The sequence below is a fragment of the Anolis carolinensis genome, chromosome 5 (genome assembly GCF_035594765.1).
Source record: "Anolis carolinensis isolate JA03-04 chromosome 5, rAnoCar3.1.pri, whole genome shotgun sequence".
NCBI lineage: Eukaryota > Metazoa > Chordata > Lepidosauria > Squamata > Dactyloidae > Anolis > Anolis carolinensis.
In genome coordinates, this window is record NC_085845.1 from 156,627,779 (window position 1) to 156,645,038 (window position 17,260).

At 39.2% G+C, this 17,260-nt stretch overlaps 1 protein-coding gene across 17 annotated transcripts in view; it reads left to right on the forward strand.

The window, feature by feature from the left end:
• The window catches only part of nav3 (neuron navigator 3), a 587,869-nt gene that overhangs the window by 433,926 nt on the left and 136,683 nt on the right, over positions 1 to 17,260 (forward strand). For all 17 annotated transcript variants that reach the window (XM_016993769.2, XM_062980879.1, XM_016993770.2 and 14 more), the window contains 2 exons: positions 10,171 to 10,279; positions 14,844 to 15,227. In XM_016993769.2, the coding sequence (XP_016849258.2) occupies positions 10,171 to 10,279; positions 14,844 to 15,227 (493 nt within the window). The remainder of the gene's footprint in view (positions 1 to 10,170; positions 10,280 to 14,843; positions 15,228 to 17,260) is intronic.

Consider the following 17,260-nt stretch of genomic DNA (forward strand, 5'->3'; position numbering starts at 1 on the left):
GAACAGATGTATTAGGCTTGCAGATACATGTAGGTGTGGCAGATGTATTAGGCTTGCAGATAAAGGCCATTTAAATGTTGCTCATGCCAGAAATACCACCTGCTTTCATTTTCCTGCTAATCAGTAGTATCATTTGAAGGGGCTGTATCATCTTCATTTTACTCATTTGGTTTATAAAATTGCAAGAATACTGTGTTCCTTGCTTCTTCTATTGTGGTCTTTGTTTTCATTGTTATGGCACTAATAGAAATCATGCATTAGGTGCAGTGATGTGACCTGATCTCAGCCAATTCATGTCTTTCAGCATATGCCAAATGCTAGTGATGTACCACTTAGGAAACAATGGTGTCTTGAATACACTGTTCTCACCTGATTTCAGAAGTTGCGCAGGGATGGTGCATGATTAGTGCTTGAATGGGAGACCTCTAGAGAATATCAGGGTTCCTCTAGGTAAGGAAAGAATCCTGCCTGAAACACTTGTAAACATTGCCAGTCCAAGATCATATTACTGTACTGGGCTAGATGGATCTATGGTCTGACTTGGTAGAAGTCAGCTTCCTATGTTTCTTCCTATGCACATGGCAGGGATGAAAACATTATAAGAAGTGGAAAGGAAATGTGTTTCTTGAGTATTAGAAACCCCCAACAAGGGGAACCTTGGTAAAAATCTCAGCTTTGCTGATGAACCCTGCCCCCAATGACAAGCCACTGTTTGCATTATGTTGAGAAGAACTTTTTAATTTTTTTTTTCATTTTGAAACATCTCCTCTCTCTCCCCACCCCTACCCCAGATACCTATGATTTTCTTGTAGCTGCAATTTTCTTGGTTTGAAAAATTTGGCCTTCAGAATCACAGAATCACAATATATTTCTAAGTTTACTATTTTTGGACTAAAACCAAATGAAGCTTAAGGCATCTGGGGAGGGGAGTGCCACTTGAAGGCCCATGAAGGCTCAAATGTTGGTTGGGGCTGGTTGGCCCAAACATGTGATGGGAGTGGAGCAGCAAGATATCTGAGGCTGCTCCTTCCCCTCATCAGTCAGTCTGCTTCATATATTTCTAAGATTACTATTTTTTGAATTAAATATATTGCCTTGCTTAAGTCTGATCACAGCAATTTAATGGCCTGGGAAAGTTGGGAATTAGCTGAACATCATCTCATGATGAACATTCAGCATATGACAATGATGTCATCCTCCATAGCATCCCTGGGAGGTCTGAAAGGATGCTTCTATCATTATACGTCCATCTATTAGAGTATACTTGACAATAATTGGCTGATTCCTGCACTCCTCCAGCCACACATTGTCATGTCAAAGGGCCAGAGACATTTTCAAAGTGGGGGAAAATTGAACAAATAATTTGTTCTTTCTTGAGATAGTGAAATTAAGGAAGACTGACATTCTTAGTATCTGACTACCAGCTTCCTTCAGGCACAAAAAGGATTCAGGCAGAAACAATAATTTATCCTTAGCCTACTGCTGCCACCAGTGAAGTGAGTTTACTCCAAAATTCTTTTTATATGTTTGATAACCTTAACTCATCTTATCAGCAATCACATATATCCAGGTAGGATGGCCTTCCACGCGTAGGGTCTTGGCGATGGGTCTGTAGGTGATTGTGGAGACCTATTATTGACCCGCATGTTCTTCCACAGTGAGGCATTGGTTTCCAAATGGAAGGTGGTCCTAGTCAGGGTTGGCTTGAGGTGCCTTCCTCTTGATGCATTTCTCTTTTTTGCCCCCCATTTGTGCCTCTTCAAATTCCACAGCACTGTTGGTAACAGCCAGCCTCCAATCAGAATGCTCAAGGGCCAGGGCTTCCCAGTGTCTATGGCACAGTTTTTAAGATTGTCTTTAAGCTCATATTTAAATCTCTTTTCCTGTCTTCCAAACTTCCATTTTCCATTTTTCAATTGGGAGTAGAGTAGCTGCTTTGGGAGATGGTAGTCCAGTATATATATAAATATAAATAAGTGGATATTTAAAAATAAAAGAGCATTAGGTTTTGTTTGGGAAGTTACACTTTAAATATCACATAATTGGTTCTGTTCAGTGCAGCAGACTAAAATGGCTGCCACATTGGAAACGGATACATCTTTCAGTGTGTTAATCTGGAACTATACTGTGGGTTAAGAATCAAGCTATTATGAAATATAAGTGAATTTTATGCTTAATGTTCTTATTAACTCATATTATTATTTATATTATTGAGCACTTTAAAATGTAAGAGGTAGATTTAAAACTTTGCGCTCTGTGGAATTACTAGTGTTACAAGGCTGATTTGCAAAACCAAAATAAACTTGCCAACATCCACATTTTTGCCCTGTAGACGTGCCAGTGCTGCAGATGGATAGAATACATCAAGAGGATATGTAAAATTAACTATTTAAAAGAGTTGGTAATGACTGGGAGCTTGTTGTGTTGCGCATTTAGAGATGAGCAACATGCATTTAAGTACTTTATTTAATAGTCTGTGTGGCAAAGGTTCAATACAAAATGGGGTATGTTTCCTTCCTGAACAGTCTCTCATATGATATGCAAATGCTTGCATATACTACCATAAATGCTGCAGCCTTATCAACCTCCTCTTATTCTAAAACAAATGTAAACATCTATCCAATTAAAAGCAGGCATTTGCTATTGCAACACATTCAGCATTAGCGACATTCTTTCACTATCCAATGAATGAAACTATGTAACATGAATACTTTGATCTTTGGCACTGAGATCACATTGCAAACAAGAGAAAATTATAGCATCTCTCCAGCATGAATTTGTACTGATACAGGAAATTGATCAAATTCATATAACATAAACATCTCTACATGCTGTGCCCAGTAGCTCCTGCCATATATCAGAAATGCATTTATATAGTGTAGATATGGGTGGATAGGCAAATATATCATCAGCATGTATTCTTTGATATTCTTCATTGGAAAAACTAAAGGAGAAACCAGTCCTAATGCATTAACATGTTATTTATGTTGTCTCTTATTTGAATTGTATATATAGTGTGTGTGAGAGGAAGAAAGAGAGGGTTGAACTTGAACCAATAGATCTGGCTATGCCAGAAGAAATGCAAAAAGACCCAGAACATTTTTCTGTTTCATGCACATACTGTATATTTATATTCATAATATATATGCTCAGTTTCATATATTGAATGTATTATGTTGGGGAATAATAAACACAAACCTGGATCCTTCTTTCCCCACCACCTTTAACTGGAAGCTTCATTTCTCAAATATTTATCAAATATCAAAAAACGTTTTGAAGACACCCTTCACTTCACTTAATTTGTTGTAGTCATAATTTTGCTGCATTTGTAGGGAAATGGATATTGTTTATTAAAAAGAGTAAATAATGATGATTTTATAACATTTTCTGCTCTTCCTTTTGGATTTTAATTACAATCGTCATTTGGTGATAGTCAGTCTAAGTTGGATGTACAAAATTCAGTTTATATTTTTAAAAAAACATTCAACCATTTTTCATGGCACCTTTCTTCCTCTCTTTTTGACATTTCACAAGGGAGGATCCTACTCATAATTTTGATTAATTTTTTGTCATTACACTCAAGCAGGATATGATAGCTACTAAGATCATAATCAATTCGGTTCTTAAATGAATTTCCAATTATGGTTTAAGATCTAAACCAAGCTACTAAAATGGTTTGCATCTATCCTAAGAGTTCATGAAAGTGTAAATGAGTCTATTTTGCCTCTTCACCTACAGAAAGAGGTGTGTTTCCTTATTTAGAAATCTTACTTATCTATAGGTGATGTAGATAAATGCAATTGTGCATTTTTGATTGTATTGCCTTATTTGTATCTGAATGTCTGCTCAAGACTGAGTCCATACTAACCTTTATTGCCACTTTTTAGCAAATTGAATTATTTTTGTACAATTCTTAATTACAAGATTCTATTTTGGAGTACAAAATTACCTTGTCATCATTGGTTTCCTTTCCCTTACAGTATTGATATGGTGTCTGTGTCGGTGCATATGTATGCTTAGAGTTTATGTCTTTCTTTTTTATAAAGAGCAAAAAAAATCTTTTTTGGATAGATGGCAACTGATTTCATAGAACAAGGTGTGGCTTTTTATCCAGAAGATGGCAAAAACTAGATTTTATTTCAACATTTTAAACAATTCCTTAAAGACGTATAAATCTTAATCCACTAATTACTTTCAAGATAGAAATGAAATTATTTATTTCATCATTCACTTCTGTGCAAATAAAGAGTAATGAACATTTCTCTTCCTGATGCTTTAATTTTGCTGTGGGAAGAAGCTTATTCTGCATACACAAAAAGATTTGAGAGTCGTTTATAAATTTGTTTTAAACTGCTTACATCAGGACTGACCAGAAAGAAATCATTTTGAAATTTTGTCTTACATAGAAAGAAAGCTAATAGTCCAGGGTGTGCTAAAGCTTATACTGGGACATCCCGATTTAGCTCAGGCTGGGTTTAGCTTTTGCCTTGACAGTGCAAAATATGATCTTGGATTTAGCTTTTGTCTTGACAGTGCAAAATTGGGCAGAGGTGGTCCTTTTAGTTTAATTTGCCAAGCTGTTTGCTGCCATGGCAGCCGGGAACATGCGCTGCAGTATCAGAGAGCACAGTCACAGATCTGGGAATGCAGGTTGAATACTAAAATGCAAGAACGCTTTTTCCCAAGCTTTGCTTCGCTGGTTAATTTTGGCTCTTATTGAGCTCTGACGTGCTGGCTGCACTTGCATCTCTATCAGCCCTGTAAAGTAAAGAACTGTGCAGAGGAATCAGTCATGATCTAGTGAGGGAGCGTGGGAGAAGCATGGTCACTGGCACTTGTGCTGTACTTCTGGATTTTCGACTACAGTGGCTGTGGAAAAGAGATGCAGGCCCGTCAGTCTGATGAAACCGATGATTGGATAAGGGAGAAGCATCACTGGCTTTTCGGATTACTTCTCTACTGGAGAAGAGTGTTTGATCAACTCTCCTCTCTGTGAAGGAAATTCAAGTAAAACGACTGTAAGTACTGCAGATTAACAGGACTGGAAAGAACTGGATTGGCATAAAAAGCAACATAAATTCAAACAAAACCACAGTGCCTGTCTAGTCATTTGCAGCATGTACGCTGGAAGCTTAAGCTCTTTCGCTTTTTTTGTACCGGTGGAGAGAAGAACTGCATGGTGTATAAATCGCATGCTGCTGAAATGTTAGCTTCCGATGCAGCTTGAAGATTTTGTCTCCCAAGCATCTAGGAAATGTGAAACATCATTTCAAGCAAACCACTGGCTAAAACTATGCAACGACCGGCTGAGCTCTCCGTGTTCAAGGGAAAGGATGCAAGAAATGGGGGTGCTTGTCTTCGGAAACAGAAATCTTTAACCAATCTTACTCTTCTGAGTGAGAGTGAAAAGGGGAGACATTCCTACAGAGAAAACTGGTTTGGAAATGCCTCCAGGTCCAGCCAGGTTCCTCATGCGAGGGAGAAAGAGTCTGGAAGCAGAGGTTTGCTTTGCAAGGCACTATCAAAATCAGCACACTCCCTTTACTATGCCAGCAACAAGTCCACCTGTGAAATGGAAGAACTCCCACCTGTTGGAAGCAGAAAACCAAGCAAAAGGCTCAAAGGCTACCCAACAGAAGAATCTGCCCCAGGAGAAAGGAGCAAATTGGGTGGTGCAAATGTGCCCTTTAAGCCAAATTTCACCAGCCAGAACTGGGTGGAAGAAGGGGAAAGTTGCTTACGTGAAGGAACTGCTCAGCTTGATGAGGATGTTATAATAACAATGCTTGGAGACTTAGAACAAGCCCTTTACACTGATTTTTTAGGTAAGTTAACTTTTGCTTGACACAGGCAAAATAACCGCCAGCACTTCTGCCTAGATGAGAATTTGTTGACAGTGATCTTGAGAGACACAATTGGGTTTTTGCTCAGTGTAAAAGAGAAGAGATTTTTCATATTCTTTCATTTAGATTTAGGGATTGTATTAATGGATTATTATCTGCATTAATGTGTCATCAAAAAACAAGATATGGTAAGCTGTGAATTTTAATTCATCCTCATTTTGAATTTGTTTTTTTTTTGTTTTTTTAAGTATGTGGGAGTGCCATTTAGCCATATGCATTTTTCCTTAGCTTGGGAGAATGGCATGATGGTGTCTCTGTTCCTTCTCCCACCTGCAAAGGGCCTTACTCATAGGCATGTATTTGCGTAGGTTTTGGAAATTTATTCACAACTATGTTATTTCTGTGCTAATAACTTTCCACTTCATTAGTATAAACTTGGGCAACCTGCAGACTTAATAAGGTTTGATTTATTTAGGCAATACTATGTCCTACTTTCTGCTCTAGCTTCATAATACTCCCTGCAGAAATCTCATCCATAAATACATGCTTTGAGTGGAATTGAGAGTGCCAAGCCTTCATATACCAGCTACATCAGTACAAGCAAGTAGGCACCCGATAATCCACAGCCAAAGGTGCTTCAAAGGATTTATCTGCAGCTGGTTTCACTTTTCATCTCCCTTCACTCAGAAGCGTGGGTTGCTCAAAGTGTTGAATTCAGAGGTTTTGTATAATTAAATTTTTGTAAGTCGGTGCCTCCCTGGCCAAGTCTCCCTCGTATTTTGCAGATTTCCCAGTAGCATACATTGATGCTCTGATTGGAGCTAAAATTATTTGTAGGGTATGGTTTATGCAGAACACTTATGGTCCAGAGATTATAGACTTGGTAAATCATAACATATGTGTTTGTTTGGATGTACCACTGATGTTTTCTATGACATGGAGAAAATTCCTTTTTTGACTTTTGCCAGGCAGCACATTTCTCTAATAATGATACAGCTGGGGGATGGGCATATTTTCATAGAGATAACCTGTGTTGTGATGGAAAACAATGAATAAGTAACACAATGTGTGGTGACTGTTCACAAAGGAAATATTTTATGTCACAGCAATATTAAGGTAAGGTAGTGATGAAACAGTGGTTACTCATTGAGAAAATCATACAACTATTACTACTTCTCCTTTGTATGCTGCCTTTGTCCCCAAAATGGATCTCAAGGCTACTTGAGATAAACTTTACTTTAACAACACCTGCATAAGCCCCAGTTTTCTCATCTGAAAATAAGTCATTAATTTTTCATCATTCAATAATAATAATAATAATAATAATAATAATAATAATAATAATATTTATACACCACTTTTTCTCTCCACAAGGGTTAATACACATACAAAAGAAATACAATTACTTATATATAAATTGTAAAAAAATATTTACCAGTATGTAAATTCATGTTGGCCCTCCCTAAAATACAGGCCGAATTAATAGTGAGTATATTTAGGTGTTGTCTTAGTTGGGGCTTCAAATAAGATTTAGGCCTATATGTGCATCATATATAAGGTAAACTTGTAAACCCTTTTAACTGATTGAATGTTTTGACAGATTTCTGATGCATGATCTTATGCTAATGTAAATTTAACTTTACCACACATGATAGGAGGATAGATGAGGCATGATAAATGAAGAGGTAGGTTGTGTGTGGGTCATCAAACATAGTACAAGATTAGGTGAGTCAGAGGTGGGCTAATCATGGATTAATGGGGCCTTCTTTGATCAAAAATAATGAATTAAAAAGCTCAGGAAATGTATTAGCGAGAGGCAGAATGTATGCCAGCTGCTAGTATTTTTAAGATAAAGAATCATGTTTCAATCCAGAAAAATCTTGCCAAGCTAACCAGGAATTCACATGCCTTCTGCTCTTGGGGATTTATATAAATCAGGAGAGGAACAGAGGTTTGGGAACAGCATTGACCTTCCAGTTGATCCCATGTGTGGTTCTTCTCTATCCTTTAAGATCAATCTCATATTCCTGCTAATCTGTTGGTGATGTGCCTGAATGTGACCACAACAAAAAGCCCATCATCCATGATTTAATTGTATATAAATTGTTCAATTCATAAAGAGAGCTGGGTGGATGTGCTTGGTGGAATAGGACTGTACCCATTTTGTCTACCTGGGTATTCAATGCAACACTGGCCTAGATTGGAGGGGCAGTGGAGCAGAGTTGTCATCATCCATAACAATTCCATTTCCATCTTGAGTAAACTAATTTGCTCTAATGTCAATTTGGATGGTTTGTACTTTGCACTGAGTCCAAGAGACAGAACACAGGTGCTGGTGGTGTATTATGTTGCCTATATCACACACTCTGCTGGCCAGAGCAGGTTGAGGTGGACTTGTGGGTGATACTTGAGAACTGCAGGACTTAGTTTTGCTGCTGGGCGGATGAGGATGATTTAATAGGATGGGTGGGGGAGGTTCAAAGCCTGTGCTATTGGAATACTTGGCAGTAGCAGGAATTTCTTTCAGGGATCAGAGAGAAATTAAGAAGGCCCATCCATCCAGAGATTAATGGAACCTGAAGTATTCCTGAATGCTATGAAATATTTTCTTACTGGCAGGGTTTGCAATTCAGTACAGCACCTAATATCACTTTGACATTGTGAAATGAAAAAAGACAGTTTTTCCTAAGCACTTGACCCAGCACTGTGGAGCCCAAAATTCACTCTCATTTAGCAATAATCTATGGGCAATGAATAGGATGGACAGTGGCAAGAATGTATATGTAATTGGTTTCAAAGTGAGTGTGACAAGAAATGAGCAAGAAGATTTCACTATATTTGCTATACAGCAGTGTGGCTGACAAAAAGATCATGTTTCAATTATTTAGTTCTCAACATGTCACTCAGACTAGCTATTTTAAATAGTGATTTCTAGAATCCAAGGACCTGAAGATACATGCCCTCATAACATCAACATTGGACTTGTGGAATGCACTTTACATTGGGCTACCTCTGCACCAAGTTTGGAAACTCCAGTTAGTTCATAACGCAGCAGCAGACTGGTCACAGGAACATCCAGGAGTGAGCATATTATACTTATGCTAAAATCACTCCACTGGTTGCCAATTAGTTTCCAGGCAACGTACAAAGTGTGATTTTGACCTTAAAAGCCCTACATGGTTTGGGTCCATTCTAACTACAGGATTACTTTCTTCCATACAATCTGACCCACACACTTTGGTCCTCTGGGGGTGTCTACTCCAGCCTGCCAGAGCCCAACTGGCAACTGTCACCCAGAGGATGTTTTCATCTGCTGCCCCAAGACTGTGAAATGACCTGTTGGAAGAGATTCAACAGCTAGATCAGCTGTCAGAATTTAAGGCATAATTGAAGACTCATCTCTGCATTTTATTAGTGGATTTTAACTTGTATTTTAATTCTGTTTATCCTCTTGTATGTCTTTTAATCGTGTTTTTTTAATTAAAAAATCTTGTTTTAAGGATGTTGTATCCTGGAATTATCAAGGGGAGTTGTTGTTGTTGAAATCAGGCTCAGATAGACCAGGAGCAAACCCTTTGGCTGCTGCTGTGAATAATTTTTGTTATTTTATTGTGTTGTGTTTTAATTTATTTTATAATACTGCCTTGCTTCTGGAGCAGGACCCAAGGCGACATCCAAAATGTATGAAACAATTGTCCTACAACATATAACCATGCTCTATACCCCTTTTGGCTGGTGGAATCTAGCAAATATGGTCTAGGATGTTGGAAATGCCTCACTCTGTCAGAGAGACATGTCTTCTGACTTGAAGGAGACTGTAGGGGACCTTCTTCTGAAGAGGACCTCCCTGAACCAAGAAATACATGACAGGTGTCCTATCAGTGATATCCCCCATTTTGGTAAGATGTTTGAGCTTGTTGTGTTGGGCAACTTCAGGAAGAAACAGAGTATCTACACTCACTTTAGTCTTCTTTTGGGCTAGTTTTTTTCACCAGTGCGCAATATGGTGTTAAAAGATAGGGCTGTGGCATCCCAAATGTGGAGACCTGATTGATGCCAACGCTGTCTTTATTTTAATTCCACTATATGCTGACTTGACATTTCAGGATGTAGGCTAGGATATAAATACAAATGTATATGAAATAGAAGAATATCATGAAGGTAGGAAATAGGTGACCCTTTAAAGCATCAATGATTACCTACCCACTTTACCACTTTAGTGTGATGGGTGCTGACCACACTGGTACAAACTTGTGTTCATATGCGCACACACACAAGCATAGAAAATTGTTTTTTTTTAAAAAAAATCTATATATACTTTTTTCAGGGGAAGATCCTGAAACAAGACGAATGAGAACTGTCAAGAATATAGCAGATCTGAGGCAGAACTTGGAAGAAACTATGTCCAGCCTTAGAGGAACTCAAATAAGTCACAGGTAACATTCACTACTAGATGAGCTTATATGTGATGCTGGTTTTTTTTTTTTTTTTTTGCCTTCTCCAAGATAAATGTCCTACTTCCCTAGCCCCCAGTAAGACCTGAAGTGATGTGGTTCAGGAAATAATGAGACATGGATGTCTAAAATACAACATAAATAAGCCCAAATTGTGCCAATAATTCCATTTACTCCAAATATTGCTAATGCTTAATAGGCTTATATGTGTTGGACCTTATGTGCATATGTCCTGTTCAAATGAACAATGAGTTACAGGTGGACAGGAAAAAGAAATGTGTGTATGGGATGGACAGGGATAATTTTGTCCAGTTCAACCTGTGGTCTGACTTCTCAAATGATAGCCATCAACACATAGAAGTTAAAAACACATCAAGAGTTTGGCTATGACATGGAATGTGTGCCTCTATCAAGTTCATTTCTATTGACTTCATCCTTTTGACACCTTGAATTTTGTTCTGTGCTTTTCCCTTGAGGTTTTTTTCCAAATGGAAAAGAAATATTATATTTTTATTTGCATATTTAAACAAGTTGCACATTTTTGTGGAGTTTTCAGATTGTATTGTTTATGTGAGCATGTAATAACTAAAGCAGAAACTGGAAAAATGAGGCCTGGAGCCAAATTCAACCATTTTCATATCCCATACCCTCCTATATTACATAAATGAAAACTGTGACACATGCAAACAAAGCCACATCCAACTGTAGCCAGGATAATGAGGAAGAATATGCTACCTTGGAGCCCGGTGAAGTCGCCTTCTCTGAAGGATTTTAAGCAAAGGCTGGTTGGCCATCTGTCAGGAACAGAGCCGGCCCTAGGTATTTTTCAAGTGTAGGCGAACAGAATTTTGCCCCCCCCCCCCCAACCAATCACTGAAAAATAAAAGCGTTGGATAAGCGAAAATGTTGGATAGTAAGGAGGGATTAAGGAAGAACCTATTAAACGTCAAATTACATTAAGATTTCACAAATTAAGCACCAAAACATCATGTTTTACAACAAATCAACAGAAAAAGCAGTCTCTACTGCGCCCCTGTATGTTTGACGCCTGAAGCGACCGCTTAATTCGCGTCATTGTTGGACCGGCTCTGGTCAGGAATGCTTTGACTGTATGTTCCTTCAAGGCAGGGAGTTGAACTGAGTGACCCTTGTGGGAACTGATAGAGAAGGTGGTAGCAGAAGAAGAGTCGCCTTGATGAGGATGAAGCTTAGTAGGGATGAGATGGAACCAGGAAACTGGAGTAGGCCGGCAGATCAAGAAAGAAGGGGAATGTAGGCTCAGAACATAGAGTGTCCACTGTTTGGGGGTTCCTTTGAATAGAGTGTGAAAGCAGATAGATGGTATTTGTTCCTGTATATTTGACCCTTCTGTCGAGCAAGACTATAAAAGCAGCCCCAAAGTCTAATACAACAACAACAACAACAACAACAACAACAACTTAATTTTTATATCCCGTCACCATCTCCCAAGAGGGATTCGGGGTGGCTTACCTGAGGGCCAAGCCCACCGTGAACAAAGATTACAAGTTAAAACACAGTTAAAACATAATAACACATAATAACACATAAACAATCTAATTAAAATAATTAAAAACAGCAGAGTAAAAATATCATAAAATACATAAACCAACATCAACAACCAGTAAACCAGGACATGGTGGGCATGAGACCTTGATTTATTGATATCTGGTATCTATTTCATTCATTCCTGTACTTTTTTGTTCCTCTTTCTCAAAATGTTGTACAAAATGAAACAGTCATGGCTGGCAGTAAACCTATAACTGTACAGTTGTTATTCAGAACATGTTGGAGTTCCAAATAAAACTGTGTGGATTTCTTGAAAATGTGCCATTTTAAAACATGTAGTGAATTTTCCATACTTAGCAAGAAATGGAATCCTGAATGTTTCGACACTAAACAAAGACATATTATACTTATTCCTCAACTTTGTGTTTCCATCCTATCTCTGTAAAATTAGGCCAATTGTAAAGTAGGAGGTCTTAATCTGACCTTTCCACAGATTTAAATTAATCTCTATCATTTATTGGTTTCTAATTTTTTGTATGGTCTGTATTCCCCATTCTGTTGAGAGCCATGGTAGCTAAATGGGTTAAACTCTTGTGCTGACTGAACTGCTGACCTGAAGATATGAAGATTGGTGGTTCGAATCTGCAAGACAGGGTGAGCTCCCATCTGTCAGCCCCAGCTTCCATGTGGGGACATGAGAGAAATCTCCCACAGGATGGTAACACATTCGGGCATCCCATGTGCAATGTCTCTGTAGATGGCCAATTCTCTCACACCAGAAGTGACTTGCAGTATATTCTCAATTTGCTTCTAACACAATAAAAAAAACCAATTCTATAAAAGTTCAATCTCTCTCTTAAGGTTTAGTTACTAGCAAAGATAACTTTCAGTTAAAGTATGCTAATGTTTTTGATCTCACTCTTTGACACCTACTATAGCAATTCAAACCTTGAAAAAATATGAAGATGGATTTGACCCTCAGGCTAAAAAGACTAGCCATCCTTGGATTAAAGCACATTTGTATTCATTAACTTTATTTGACATGTTTATTCAATCTTAAAATGTAGTCCAAAAAGGTGTTTCTGGCCCATATCTGTTTCTGGGTGGTATGAATTTGAGAAATCACACACACAGACAGAGTGATGACTTTGTGTGTGTGTGTGTGTGTGTGTGTGTGTGTCTCAACAACAGATAAGCCAAAGTTATAACTGTTTATATCTTTAGTTTATAATTTATTATGTTGGTCTCCTTGGTGGATGATCTCCGCAGAGAGCTCGACAGGGGGAGTGTGTCCCTGCTGGTTCTCCTGGATCTCTCAGCAGCCTTCGATACCATAGACCACGGTATCCTTCTGGGTCGCCTCGTGGGAATGGGCCTTGGGGGTACTGCATTGCAGTGGCTCCAGTCCTTCCTTGAGGACCGTACCCAGAAGGTGTTGATAGGGGACAGCTGTTCGGCTCCACAACCGTTGTCTTGTGGAGTCCCACAGGGTTCAGTACTGTCCCCTTTGTTGTTTAACATCTACATGAAGCCGCTGGGTGAGATCATCCGGAGTTTTGGAGTTCGGTGTCATCTATACGCAGATGATGTCCAACTCTATCACTCCTTTTCTCCAGCTTCCAAGGAGGCCGTCCAGATCCTGAACCGGTGCCTGGCTGCTGTGTCGGACTGGATGAGGGCGAACAAATTGAAGTTGAATCCAGACAAGACAGAGGTCCTCCTGGTCAGTCGTAAGGCCGAACAGGGTATAGGGTTACAGCCTGTGCTGGATGGGGTCGCACTCCCCCTGAAGGTGCAGGTTCGCAGTTTGGGTGTCCTCCTGGACTCATCGCTGAGCCTGGAACCCCAGGTTTCGGCGGTGGCCAGGGGGGCCTTCGCACAACTCAAACTTATGCGCCAACTGTGCCCATACCTTGGGAAGCCTGACATGGCCACGGTGGTCCACGCTCTGGTTACATCTCGTTTGGACTATTGCAATGCGCTCTACGTGGGGTTGCCTTCAAAGACTGTTCGGAAGCTGGAACTAGTCCAACGTTCCGCAGCCAGGTTATTAACTGGAGCGCCGTACAGGGAGCATACAACTCCTCTGTTGAAGCAGCTCCACTGGCTGCCTGTTAGCTTCCGGGCACAATTTAAAGTGCTGGCTTTGGCCTACAAAACCTTAAACGGCTCTGGTCCAACTTACCTCTCCGAACGTATCTCCCCCTATGAGCCGCCCCGCAGATTAAGATCTTCCAGTGAGGCCCTGCTCTCGGTCCCGTCGCCGTCACAGGTGCATTTGGCTGGAACGAGGGACAGGGCTTTTTCGGTGGTGGCTCCGCGGCTGTGGAACTCCTTGCCAAGGGAGATTAGGGAAGCCCCCTCACTCATGTCTTTTAGGAAGCAGCTGAAGACCTGGATGTGGGACCAAGCTTTTGGCCCATCCTAAGATACGGTCGATATAATCTGATGTATTCGCTGGATTAATGTGTAATTGAATACAGACTGGCTCTGACTTTTGGCCCAATGCTACTGGCCCTGTTGTAATGGCCACACAGTGCTTTACTGTTTTAAATGGGGTATAATATTGGTTTTTAAGTGTGTTTTTACGATCGTTTGTTTTACTATATTTTGTATTATATGGGGCATTAATCTTGCCATTATGTAAGACCGCTCTGGGTCCCCCTGGGGGAGAAGAGCGGTATATAAATTAAATAAATAAATAAATAAATAAATAAATAAGATAATCTTTCCATTAAAATCTTATATTTTATTTTTTTCACACAATTCACATCTTTTCATTTAGTAACCCATCCCCATTAAGTTGAAAACATTTTCAGATTGGGAGCAGGGGAAGGGACTTGGTATCATTATTATACTTTTATTGATCATTGTTTAACACTGAAGAATAGTGGCTGCTTGCATCATAACCAATTTTTATAAGCTTGATTTTTTTCATTGTGCAATTTTGTTCTGTCCCCCACCACCATACACAGAAGTCTCAAAAGCACAGTTCATCGATTTCTGTTTTGCTTCACAGCACACTGGAGACAACCTTTGACAGTACTGTGACAACTGAAGTCAATGGGCGAAGCATTCCAGCCTTGACAAGTCGATCCTCTCCAGTGACTTGGAGACTTGGACAATCTAGTCCTCGTCTCCAGGCCGGTGATGCTCCTTCCCTGGGTGCCGGGTACCCGCGCAGTGGTGCTAGTCGCTTCATCCACACTGACCCTTCTCGATTCATGTACACAACGCCTCTTCGCCGTGCAGCTGTTTCACGCCTTGGGAACATACCCCAGATTGACATGAGTGAAAAAGGAACTAGTGATCTGGACATTTCCTCAGATGTTGACGTTGGAGGGTATATGAGTGATGGGGATATTCTTGGAAAAAGCCTTCGAGCTGATGACATTAACAGTGGGTAAGTTTATATTTCTTCATCTTACACCCAAGTATAGTGCAAGCTACAGTTAAATATACAAATATACCTCAGTTACAAAACAAATGCATTTCTGGACATTACTTTGTTAACCAGAGGCAGAAATAATGAGACAAAAGAATAATTCAACATACGTCATCAGGATGTTTAATTCAAAAATAAAGATATGAACATGTGAAATTTAACAACTCGGTCAGATAAACCTTACCTGACTTAATAAAAAGAGAGTTTGTTTCCAAAAGATACTAAATCCAAAAAATAAATAAATGAAAAATAAGTTGTAGGTGGCAGCACATTATTGGCTAGGAGTAGAATATTTTGATCTGATTAAAACTATCAAATTTATCAAATAACTTTGCTACAGGGTTTCGAAAATTGCATTTTATAGTTTAAAAAAAATGCACATCCTTTGCACATTTTTTTCAATTCCTGTAAAATTTGTTCAGATGGATTTGGTACCTTTTGGAAGCATATTCCACATTTGGAATCTTCTAGAGATGACTTCAGGTCTTCCTCCAAATCCACCCAGGGTTGATTTTTCCTGTATAGTGTTCTCTACTTGCAGTGGTGAGACTCATTGTTCCCTCTTTCTTTAATTTAGATGGGCCCTAAATTATTTTATTCTAGTATCCTTAGGATATTTGCTTATAATATTCCTTTATTTTTTGGAAGCTCATCTTATTTGAAATGGTTCTTGGTTGCAATAATTAAGCAGCTGTGTAGCAGCATTAGTCTAAAGTTGTATAGTATATTAAGTTCAAATTTGGTATTTTATCTTGCAGTGGCCTAAGTGCTAGCTAGCTTTTGGCAGAAATGCCAGGTGTAAGATTAATAATGGATCATGCTGCAATGTTTTTGTCCTTTGCCTTGGGCAGAGAACACATTATAACTGAAATATCTGGAAATACAACCAAGCTATGATTTAATCCCTGTTCATATATTTCTTGGTGTAATACTTGGGTCAAGTATTGCGATCTAATCAGCACCTGAACTTTTCCTGCTAATTCTTTAAGACTTTTATAGGCAGAAAAAGATAACAGACATCAAGGGTTTTGTGGGCTCCCACACCTGCCTGATGGACAGAGTTTGGATTTGTAAATCATCAACTGCAGAACTGATTCTAATCCACCTTACTTTTTAATTTAATGCTTTTAAAAATGTTGCTAAGTATTATTATTTGCCGATAGTAGATACACATGATATGGGGTAAACAAAACTCCTTTACAGTTTTTAAAATGCTTAGATGCTTTCCTCTGAAAAAAGACTTAAAACATCTTACAAAAACAGAAATACACAGAAATTAAAGAGAAAAAATAATACAAAATACAAAACAGTTCACAAATATCCCCATAAATGTGTTACAAATTATAAGAGCAGTCAATTGGCACTATGCCATTAAAAAATATGCCAGTCGCATCCCATCTAATGCCTGGATGTAGAGAAATATCTAATCTGTTGCTATAATGATAACCAAGGGTTCATCTTTACTACACATGTGAAATGCAAGGCCTATGGGCTGAATCTGGTTCACCATGTCATTTTATGTGGTCTGTGACACTTTCAATGCCAGAGCAACATAGTTACATTTATATAGCCTTGCCATTACAACCAGCCTTTTGAAGGCAACCATAGGGCTAATGTGGCCCTAGTTGAAAATGAGTTTCAACACCCCTGATCTACACTTAAGAATGAATACAGTTGTAGTTTTACAAGGTTTAACTTTCTCTGTCCATGGACCTTCCCCGTTTCACCGGCAATCAATGGCAAAATGGAAGGCATTCATGGTGACTTGCTGCAAGCAGCATGCCCACCCTCCATCCCTATCACATGGCAGGATTGTGGCAAGGTGCATTGCCGCATTGGTGCTTCCCCCATCAGATAGGGAAAAGTGTGAAAACTGCATAAAAATGCATGCAAGATTGATGGAGCTAGCCAAAGGATGGGAGGCTTACTATGGTGGTGAGGAAGCCTCTTTGCTACACTTCTCGTGGCTTCACCAACTGATGGGGCAGGGA